Genomic DNA, 10,778 nt, shown 5'->3' on the forward strand with positions numbered 1-10,778 from the left:
CCAAAAAATGAGGCATTCCGGCGAATGTAAAAGTGAACCAGTGAGTGGAAATACTACCACCAGTGAATGTAGTGGTGATGAAATGACGGTGGATCATAAGGTCACGACCGCCGGTGTTTAGTAGCGGACTACCAGATGTGCAAAAGTAATCAACAGCCGGCAGAGATCACTCAGCGCACCGGCGATGTAGTCTGGGGGTCCTACCAGTATGCTTTGATGCAGCAGGGGGGCCCACGTGACAGGCAGAATAAAGCAATGGGCTCATTCTTAGTGGGATGAATGGAGGGCCCAAGCAGATACTACTTTATATGTGGCTGAGCTGGGGCGCGGTGGTAAGGCGCCTGAGGGAGCCCATATCATGTCTACTGAATTGAATAGGCCCGTGTCCCATATGTGCGGCAGATGGGTGGGCCTGGAGCACCACATTCATAAACACAGCTGGGCCCAAGTCTCTATCTCGGAGCTCATGGGATGGACGCATAATAATAATAAACCCCCCAAGGCCAATAAGCAGTATGTTAGGCGGACACACGGGCCCGGAGGCCTCTGGATTGTATACTGTCGGGCCTGCGCCCTGTATAGTGGTGGCCAGGTGGGCCTAATGACGCCATATCAATGCAATGGGCCCACCCCAGGTAAACCAAATAGGCACACAGGCCCAAGAGAAACATCTTAAATCAGGGGTGGGCCCATATCACATATAATGAGCAGAATTGGGCCCAGTCTTGGCTAACGGGTTTGACAGGCAGGCCCAGTGATCCACTGATAAACTTGAACCGGCAATATGGCACTGAACGGCACCGACCATCGCCGATACATCTATAGACTGGTTCAGAAGTTCGCCCATGCATGTATGGAACAGAAGGATCAATGACTTGAGGAAATCCCCAAATGTACTATATATACCCCCAATTCTATGTGAATTCCATTGCATCAGTAACTACAGATTTGTACCTTGAATAATCACCTCGAGGTACATCTACAAATTCATGAATATCATCCCTCATGTACCACACCCAGCCAACTCGATCGCTGTTCACCCAGTTCCCCCCATGCCTAACAATTCTTCCTGAGGTGCCAGCCATGACACCTGGATTATAGGCAATTTCAATCCAATATTTGGCATCTTCATTCGCGCCGATTGTATAACCACCGACACTGGTCATTATGTCAAACCATTGAGCACGGGACAGAGCATCTCGGTGCAAGGGAGTTATACCGGTTGCCACATCGATGGCGGACAACTGGTAAATACAGATGCCCATTCTCTGAGGTGATTCCCCATGGGCTGTATTCAATTAGTATCTGCCCAACCCCAAGCCCCAGTTGTGTTGTCAATGATGCCCCAATAAAGACCGGAGTGCATGACTCTCAATGCAGCGGCAAACAAGGGCACCGGTCTGCACATCGCCCGACAGTAAGCCACACCATTGTCGCTTTTAAGGGTCGCCAACACTTCAGGCTGAAACTATGGAGCCTATGAGGAAATCAAGCAAGAATATTCTGTTCCGAAAAGTCAACACACCGGATGAGCTTGCAGGAACCACTCTGGCGATAGATTTATGCACCCTGAGGTAAGGCCATGTTCACTGATTTGAAAATTGGATTCATGGGTACGCCATTTCTCCTTCGGCGATGTACCATGGGTGATACTCTTGCCCAGCAGGCCCGACATCATCATCATCGCTGAAAGCATGTCATTCTGTAACAGTGAGTGGAGATCATCGGCGAGTGCAGGCCTACCTGAATGGCAGCATCAATTGCTCTGGGGAGGTACCATAGCATGATAAGACCAAATTTGTCTAGGACAACTGCAGGACACTCCAGGATAATCTCACAATCTGGCGGGTATCGGGTGAGGAGAAATTCTTCATGTCCAGAGTTAACACCTCTCTCCTGCTTTTGCAGTACTTCGGAATACCTCGTCATATCGAAGTTGATAGTGACTAAAGCCAATTCAAATCAACACTAGCGCCAGATGCATGGAAAGGTCATCACCAGGATTAAGATATGCATTGACAAGGATCCTTGCAAGGTGGGAGCAACCTAGCATCAAAACAACATCAAGCTCTGGCGGTGGGAGGACCTTCGGTGTCACTCCAACAATGGCATAGAACTGGCAGCAAACATAGTCACTGGCAAGATGAGTGGTGGCCAAAGCCCAGTCAGCAGGCACCCAACTCATGGAGGCGGGGACAGACACAACCATATCACTGACTGGTCAACACCTTTATAATTACCACTTATTGGGAATCAATGATGGGACGTAAGATAATGACATAAAAGAATCTTAGGCCCCTGGTTAAGAAAGCCACGTGCCTGAGCCTTGCCAATGAATGGATAACACAAACATAATGATGCAGACATGGCAGTATAGTGTACATCCTAGATAAAGACAGTGGACCACAACTTTGGTGTTGGTCGCTGGAAGGTAAGGCAATCACCGGCATTGCGGTGGTGCCTCACAATGGCGCATCTCTGAGGGGGAAAGTATAACAAGAACATTATTGTGCAGTTCTGAATTATCTACCACTACATGGCGACTGTGAGAATATTGACCAATAGAAATCATTTAGGCGGCAGGACCCTTCCCAGATGCCGATTCACTGGAGGGACAGTTGGTCTGGGAACCTGAAGGTCTGGCGTGTGTGGCAGCAATACTTGGAATGGAAGTACCTGTGATTGTGGACGGACCTGGGGTGAAATTGAAATAAAGCCGTTCCATCACCTGCGCCTGCCCGGCGGGGGGAAGAACACAGCATTATTAAAATGAGGAATGGGTGGGTTGGGGACAACACATTGCCGGATGGACTCATAAGCATCCATCAGGACGGCAGTACGATGTCCTTGTGCAGTCAACATTGAATCAGTGCTCCGTATCTGACCCTCATGAGTCTGAGATTTGGCATGCAAGGCCTTCACCTCCTCTTGCAATATGGCAATCTCGGCACACATTTTCTCCATAGCTCGGATGTCAGTATCCTGAGCAGCAAGGTGGGCGTTCATGATTTGAACCAACTCAGCCATCTTGGTGTTCCGAGTTCGGATGTCGGCCACCTGAGTCTGAAGGTCATTGATGGTGTTCTGAACCACCACGAGGGGTAACACCGAATCAAGTTTCACCTCTAGTGTCATGGCCTGAAAATCCCTTGCAACCGTATCACTAAACACGTCAATTTTTATGTCCGCAGCGAATGATGGAGGCGATTGAGTTGGACGAGGAGGCAGTGTGAGTGGAATTGTGGTGATGGGAGTGTTCTTTACCAAATGAGGAGGAAGACTCAAGGCATTTTGGGAGCTTACAGCATTGACATCAGCCTGCATTGCCATGCTCATGGTGCCCACAGGCTCAGGGGCGACCATTGCCTTTTGTTCCGCCAACATAGCTTCACTTTTTTGCTGGTCGCATGTGGCAGTCCTAGTGCTGACCCTTTTCCGGAGAATACAGTAATGAGACAAACATAAAGATGAATGACAAAGCTCCCTACCTGAACCTCCATACCATGGTTTCCATTGATCACCAATGTTTTGCATTGGTGGTGGATGGTGAGATCCCTTTTTCGGCGGCCCACCAGAACTAACATCTCTAGACTTCTTCCACTCACGGTCCCGCCGGTGTGTCTCTAGTGGCAATGTAACTTCCCTTCCCTTCCCTTTCCTATCCATTGGGACCTCAAACCCAGACAAGACTACTATCTCCACCTGCTTGCTTTTCAGCTTTGGCCTTGGTCTAGTTGGCGTTGTATTTGTATTGCCCGGCGCAACATCCTCAGCTTTGTCTACAATTGCTGGCGCGATGACCTTGTCTTCATGGCAAACGGCGACCTCTTCGGATGCACCCACAGACCTCTGCTTCCTCTTGTAGACAGCATTGCTTTGGGTGATATCACCAACAATTTTGACTTCGTCACTGTCCGCACACAAGTCTATCGGTGTCTTCCTTGTGACAGACCTTCCAGGTGGCTTGGACTTTGCTACCACTGAAGGGACCGCCGGTGTATTTGTGGTTGCCTCTACCGGTGGTGTATCTGGAGGTTGCGACATTGGTGCTGGGGCCGATGCAGTCATTACCTTGTGAGCCTTGCCATATAACTGATGGTGCTCGATGCGAGAGTCATTAGACTTGATGTTGTTCCACACCGGAACACCAAGAAACGATGTCTGACCAGCACAATCTACATGCTCCATCAATTCCATGGCCACCGAGAGCAAGATTGGTGGGATTTCAGTTGCCAACTGTGCATGACTTTGAAATGCCGGAGTCTGTGCTTAATTAGGTAACAGTGCATGACTAATGAGGACATGCTGACCATGATGTTTGCCATCTCTGTGGCCATGTTCAGGTAGCCAGCGGGACCTTTGGTCAACTGCAAGGCTCTTGCCAAAATTTGGAGCATGCCAGCGGTTACCTCATTGAAGGCCTTGTTCGAAACTTCTGAGGATGGCATGATGAGCAGGGAATGTGAGCGTAGATAACAAAAATGGGGACAATTCGCTTGTCATTATATGGCAGATGGAACAAATTAAAATTTCATGTCATAATACGAACTCAGCTCGGTCATCCGTGCCATGCAGATTCAGAAGCACTGATCTCTGACCACATGTCCACTTTCCCATGCAGACAATCTATTGTCCTGGCTAAGTGTTTAGACCCTGCAGATGCAGCCACAACACTAATCGGCACATATTTAATGCTCACGTCTTTGACGGTTCTTCCAATCACTCATCTGAAACTTCATCACTGTTTTCTACAACATGACTAGCAACTGTCACATCCATTTTGAGCTCCCCATGAACGGTGATACACCTTCCAACTCGCCAATTTCCAACACCAGCAATCAACCTCCAAGTATGTGTTTCTGTGGCATGCATAATTGTTAATTTATTTCCAATTAGGGTTCACGTCGGGTTTGGGAATTTGCACAGCCATCTTACAGCAGACTTGGCACATATGAGGTGTACCGTATCCTGAACCTTCAATTTTGGGTTTCTGGTGCAAAAGCAAGTCATGGCGGAGGCCCTTGTGCCAGACCCGGCACATCAAACAGCTGTGATGCCATCACAACCTCAAAAATTCAACTTTGGGTTTGTGGCGACCAAGCAAGGCCCAGCAGCAATGGACCCTACATCACCTTCCCCAGCTCCAGCAAAATTCAACTTTGGCTGGACTCAATCCTATTCCACAGAGAAGCCGGCAGTTCCAGCAGGCCAATCACTCAACACGCCAGGCCCAGCGGCAGTCAACTCAGAGCCCACACCATCTTCCCCAGCTCCCACAACATTCAATTTTGGCTGAACTCGGTCCATTGCCACAGAGAAGCTGGCGGTTCAGGCATCTCAACTATTCAACTTTGGAATGAATGTGGAGAGTGAGATTCCACCCTCACTGCCCTTGCTGCAGCATGTCCGGTGCACCCACTGTAGCTGTTCCAACTCTCCCAACAATGGAGTACCAGCGTCGGTGATCCCTCTCAAGAGACCCATATCTCCGCCGCCACCCTCGACTCCTCCTCAGGCACTGGTGGCTGAACATACACCCAAGTTCAACTTCGGCTGGAAGCAGCCACCTTCAACAACAGTGGCTGTTGCTACCCATGTTGGGTTTGACCATAATAATAAATGTAAGTCGCTCATCTATATGCATGAGTTATCCGAAGATTAACCACCATTCTAGCATTCCAGTTCAGTTGTAAGGTCCCTCCAGCAAAGGTAGGGGAATGGACACCGGCACCTATTACAGCCGCCATACCACAAGCAGCACTGGTGCCAATGGTAGTCCTGGCACCTATCATAGCCGCCGTGCCAGAGGCAGCACCGGCTCCCGAGTCAGACCCCTACACGCCGAAGGCCTTGCCAAACTGGGAGGGTGCTTTCCCCGCTGCCAAACAACAGAAACTCAATTCCACCAGTCAAGTGACCTGCCAAGACACCATCGGACACCTTATGAGAAGGCTGGTTGCATGTCGTTTTTCTGGCGGTCAAACCAGAAATCTAGTACGGTGGTGGTATCTGCTTTATCCATCTTGGATGGCTCCTTGAGCTGCATGCCAGCCGGCCAATGGGCGCCATCAGAGAACGCCCATGGGTCATGAATTACATCTCCCAATGGCACCGCCACTTTCAGGTTGTCTTCGCCGGAGCACATTCCTGTTAAGAATCAGAATGATGTACAATCTGACAGAGCAAAACAAGTCCTATAGAGCTTCATCAAGAAAGACTGAATCATGTGCTGCTGTTTGGCTCGTTTCCATCCCATTGTGTCAGGCAGAATCGGCCACCCATTGGCGTATTCATCAAGTTCAACTAATTTCTTGGTGACTTGTTTCTTTGATTTCACCATCTGGGGTTCCCGTTGTCCTCGTCATCTAAACATTCTGCAGTGACTGTTGAATAAATCGCCGATTGATCAGAGATGATACTCACCCTCCCAACATAAGCTTGTCTTGGCTGTCCTTCCAAGCTGACAGGATGCAGACCCTCATGCCGGCTTTCTTGAACATTTCAGTCGTGAAATGCTCGATCATGTTGGCGCCCTTGCTCTCAGCGACCTCAGCCTGAATATCCAGTGGTGCCGCTTCATTGTTCCATCTCTCCGGTGTGGCCTCTGCTTCTGCTCTCTCCTCCACCGACAAACAATTCATGACTGTCTTTGCTGCCTTCGGCCACTTGGTAATCATCCCCTCACTTCCAGCCATCTCTCCAGTCTCCTGTCAAATCAAGGCTTTGTGTGTGTGAATCAAGACTTGCCTCACCATCCAATGATGGCCATACTTGATAAGGGGCTTTGCAGCTCCTCTCCAGCGAGACTGGTTCTGCAACCACTGCTTATAAATCTTTGACAGACATGTTATCATGCTCCGGGATCTCCGATATGTTATAAACTATTAAATACCTTTCGCTGAGCTTTCAACAGGGCCTTTTCCTTGGTGGGAGCTTGGAGGGACACTTCATTGTAGATGGCAAGCAGCACCCTTAATCTTTCTTTACCTTTCACAGACTTCCAGTCTTCTAGGTGGGCTCTGAGGACCAAGACTTCAGCCTTCTGCAAGCAAAGCTTTTTTGTGGAACCACAATAGGAGATTCACTTCTTGGCATATTGTGTTATAAAGGATGGTGATGGTGAATCTTTCCAGACTCAACAACAGTTGGTTGACTGTCATTGGTGTTCTATGGTTTTGTTCTGTTCTGCTCGGTTCATTCACCCTATATTACAGTTTATATCATGGATATATAGCGGATATGATTGCTGTGTTCTGCTTGGTTCAGCTTATATTATAATTCTTATAATGTACTTGTAACCAATGGTGATTAATTGATATGACCATATTGCATTGGTCAATTCAAACTTGTCATTCTTACAGATTCTTATACAGTACTGGGCTCAACAAATGGGAGGTTATAGACTACAAGAGTGGACTCCGAAATATAAGTATGCAGTGGTGGAGTGGCAGAGAACATATAGGACGAGAAAGGTGGTCGGCAAATGGGTAGAGAGCCATCCGCCGATATCACCTCTATTTCACCACTGATCTGTATTCAGAGTCAAAATGACTATATACGTCAATGGGTCCCAAAGACTAAAGCATATCTTGACATACTCCTTGAAGAGAAGTTCCATCAGATAGGTCATGTATCATCTGTGGGACAGATGGTGTCTATAAATGCCATGGATGCTTCAGTGAGCCTCTCTTTTGCACAAGTTGTTGCAGAACCCAGCACCAGAGGCTTCCCTTCCATCGGATTAGCCAATGGATAGGCTCATTCTTTGAGGAAAGTTGCTTGGTCAAGAGTGGGATGGTGATCTGGCTCGGGCATAAAGAAAATGCATGCCCATGGGATGATGATGTAGGGAAGTCAGCTCTGTTCACTACAGGGGAAGGAGATTCTGACGATACAGATGCCAAGAGCACATTGAATGAACCAAATGCTGAGCAGAGCATGAAGGAGGCCCATGACCTACCGACCGGCATGCCATTCATTAGGAACAACAAGGCCATGACAACAATAGTCGACAAGTCTGGAGTACATACCTACATTATCAAGTATTGCACATGCCCAGAGGCCGCCACCACCGATATACAGTTGTTTCACATGGGTTTGTTTCCAGCGTCATTCATAAAACCAAAGACAGCATTTACCTTTGATGTCTTGAATGACTTCATACTCGACAACCTGGAGTGCAGGACTTCGGCAATGAATTATTACAGCAAGTTAAGGAGGATGACCACGAGCACCTTTCCTCACTTGGTGCCAGTGAGCTTTGTGGTGCATCATCTGCCATTTCATTAATTGCCATGAAGGACCATTACCAGGAGCTCATGAGAGTGGCAAGACAATGGCGGAAGTTGAAGCTCCTGAAGTGGAATGGCTTCGGCCATGAGAAAAAGGAAGTGAGACCTGGTGATCTAGCCCTCTTTTGTATGGCATGTCCTCAGCCGGGAATTAATATCACATTGCCTGCCAGAGGCACTGCCGAGGACATTGATGCTAACAATGGATCTGGTTGAGAGACTCCGAGTTGGTTATACACAAGATCACTTGTCATGGACGGAAACTTCAAAGCCAAGCATCTGCATGCCACAAATCCCACCAATGATGTGTTTCTCATGGATGGTTGTGGCTTCATAGTCAGTGATGCCTTGTACAAGGAGCATTTGGCCATTGCTAAGGATGCTGTGCAATGCTCGGAGTGCAACAACCACCGCACAGTGAATTTGGCAAATGCATCTCGTCACAGATTGGAGGCCACTGGCATCGGCGGATGCGCATGTGTGAGGCATGAATGTTTTGTCCTGCACGCCATGGTAGATTTTCAGAAGGGAGAAAGGTGTGTACAATCACTCGGACCGTGTGTGTTATCGCCAACCGCCAACAGACAGATGAATATGGATTGTGCACTGTGCGAGGAATTAAAACTCAATGCCAAGGGCATCTGCCATATATTGACCTTCTATGATGTGAACTGTCAGTATCATAAGCACTTCCAGGACTGCATTCCCGACAATTCTTGCACAGCACCGACAAGAAAACAGCAAGAGTTAAGGTTGTTAATGGTGCAAGGCTGGTGGCCTGACGAGGCACACCAGAAAGGTGCAGCAACGTGGCTGGCAGAGGGCCTTGCTATCGAGGAAGCCCAGGTCATGCTGCAGATGGATGTGAGAAAGCTTGGACATCGGGCAACAGATACTCAGTGATTGGTGATTGGTCGCCGACGTGATACCATGCAACAGGATATTGATCGCTGGATGGCGGCTGGAGCAATAATTCTCAGTGAGGAATTAGGCGACAATGACATGCAGATCATGCAACCAGATCTGTTAATACTTCAAGAAGAGGCTGAAGAAGATATTGACATCGAGCTTAGAGTGTTGAGCCGGAAAAGGGGGTGATTCCTTTGCCTTCCAATTTGGGGCTAGGGAAATGTGTGGCCCTCGGCATTGCTGATATCGCTGATCAGGAACTCACGCTCTGGCAAGGGCAGGTAAATGATGCCCTGCACCACATCAGGGTGCATTTGGCTGACAAGGTGGTCATTTTCCGGAAGACTGTCAGAGTAGCAAAGTCCCAAGCATTGTCTACCAGAGCTTGGGCTCAAGTTCATTCAGTGGATGGGGCGGTCAGCATCAATGCAAGTATCCATTCGAAATGCCGATCGCAATTGTGCAGACTTGGTGCAGACGATGCACTGCTCAAGAGATACCAACCATTGACAAGGGAGCATCTCAAGGTCAGTACTGCCGTCGCCGATCCAAATTCAAGAGGGCAGAGGGACAATGTGTTAGCTTGGTTTTGGTCATTGGATGTCGAAGGGGACTCTGATAGCAGTGACTGGCTGAATGAGTGTGAGCAGGTCACCGATACTCTGTGGAAGTGGCGCTTATACCACCGATGTTGCAGTTTACCATGTTCACTGGCTTCATGCCAAGGCTATGAGAGACTGATGGGCAGAAGAGTTGTTACTTGTTCAGCATGAAATGGATTGGACATGTAACTTTTTGCTTTGGAAGGCTTATGAATGGATCTGTCTCAGTGCCATCTCGAAGCTAGCCCAGAAGGATGGACATGTGGCGTACTCGGAGAGGCAGTGCAAAATCTATCAATGTCTGTTCGAGAGGCGAGAGATTCATTCAACCAGGCGATGGCTGCATGTCCGCCGGTGTAACACACTAGTATAGTGAACGCCAAGGCTGCTTCAATATATGCTCAATTAGTTTACTGTTGCTGAAGCACACAGGATGGCACCCATCGGCGCGGTTGGAGGTTGTCGGCAATGGTAGCCAATCTATGTCCACAAACAGGATAGTCCGGCTTGTATAAGTTTCTGGTGGACTGCTATCAGCTGTCTGAACAGTGGCCAGAAGTGGTCAAGCAGCATCTTCATTTGGTATTTATACAAAGGGTCCCCTTATCCAGTTGCTTCTGCCAGACTCCACGTAAATATTCAGTCCAGGACCATGTGAGCCAGTACACTCAACTGAGTTGGTCAGGCTGGCGGTATATCGCCGGAGCATACTGCCATTGTTTTTGTGTGCCCGGTGATGTTGTTTGCAGGATGGTGCAACTTCGGCAATGATAAGAGGATTGACTGCCATGCCTACAAATTGTTATAGATGAAATGAGACCGGTATGGCTGTTGTTGATTTGCATGAGCCATTGAACCAGCATCCTGTCAAGACAGCCATGTTTGGAATCTCTATTCATATCTCAAAGAAACTATTACTACATGGAGCAACATTATAGCTAACTACTCAGACTGGCATTTACTCCATGGCCTCTTT

At 48.3% G+C, this 10,778-nt stretch overlaps 5 protein-coding genes across 5 annotated transcripts; 2 read left to right on the top strand and 3 right to left on the bottom strand.

The window, feature by feature from the left end:
* Positions 1 to 914: 914 nt before the first annotated feature.
* Positions 915 to 2,185, bottom strand: F5147DRAFT_784638 (uncharacterized protein; the record flags this gene model as incomplete). Its single annotated transcript, XM_041442867.1, has 5 exons — positions 915 to 1,288; positions 1,315 to 1,468; positions 1,526 to 1,702; positions 1,744 to 1,946; positions 1,999 to 2,185. The coding sequence occupies 5 exons, from the start codon at positions 2,183 to 2,185 to the stop codon at positions 915 to 917; spliced, it is 1,095 nt and encodes a 364-aa protein (XP_041284082.1).
* Positions 2,186 to 2,724: 539 nt separating this feature from the next.
* Positions 2,725 to 4,448, bottom strand: F5147DRAFT_784639 (uncharacterized protein; the record flags this gene model as incomplete). Its single annotated transcript, XM_041442868.1, has 2 exons — positions 2,725 to 4,263; positions 4,311 to 4,448. 2 exons carry the CDS (start codon positions 4,446 to 4,448, stop codon positions 2,725 to 2,727), a joined length of 1,677 nt encoding a protein of 558 aa, XP_041284083.1.
* Positions 4,449 to 4,755: 307 nt separating this feature from the next.
* F5147DRAFT_661563 (uncharacterized protein) lies at positions 4,756 to 6,039 on the top strand (the record flags this gene model as incomplete). Its single annotated transcript, XM_041434716.1, has 5 exons — positions 4,756 to 4,798; positions 4,836 to 4,849; positions 4,897 to 5,369; positions 5,425 to 5,621; positions 5,675 to 6,039. 5 exons carry the CDS (start codon positions 4,756 to 4,758, stop codon positions 6,037 to 6,039), a joined length of 1,092 nt encoding a protein of 363 aa, XP_041284084.1.
* Positions 6,040 to 6,419: 380 nt separating this feature from the next.
* F5147DRAFT_661564 (uncharacterized protein) lies at positions 6,420 to 7,160 on the bottom strand (the record flags this gene model as incomplete). The annotated part of the gene is made up of 4 exons (XM_041434717.1): positions 6,420 to 6,707; positions 6,753 to 6,833; positions 6,893 to 7,042; positions 7,086 to 7,160. 4 exons carry the CDS (start codon positions 7,158 to 7,160, stop codon positions 6,420 to 6,422), a joined length of 594 nt encoding a protein of 197 aa, XP_041284085.1.
* Positions 7,161 to 7,794: 634 nt separating this feature from the next.
* Positions 7,795 to 9,941, top strand: F5147DRAFT_661565 (uncharacterized protein; the record flags this gene model as incomplete). Its single annotated transcript, XM_041434718.1, has 9 exons — positions 7,795 to 8,095; positions 8,179 to 8,418; positions 8,629 to 8,827; positions 8,876 to 8,964; positions 9,016 to 9,155; positions 9,231 to 9,385; positions 9,458 to 9,481; positions 9,667 to 9,842; positions 9,898 to 9,941. The coding sequence occupies 9 exons, from the start codon at positions 7,795 to 7,797 to the stop codon at positions 9,939 to 9,941; spliced, it is 1,368 nt and encodes a 455-aa protein (XP_041284086.1).
* Positions 9,942 to 10,778: the final 837 nt, after the last annotated feature.

The sequence above is a fragment of the Suillus discolor genome (genome assembly GCF_016758755.1).
Source record: "Suillus discolor strain FC423 chromosome Unknown F5147scaffold_629, whole genome shotgun sequence".
NCBI classification, from domain to species: domain Eukaryota; kingdom Fungi; phylum Basidiomycota; class Agaricomycetes; order Boletales; family Suillaceae; genus Suillus; species Suillus discolor.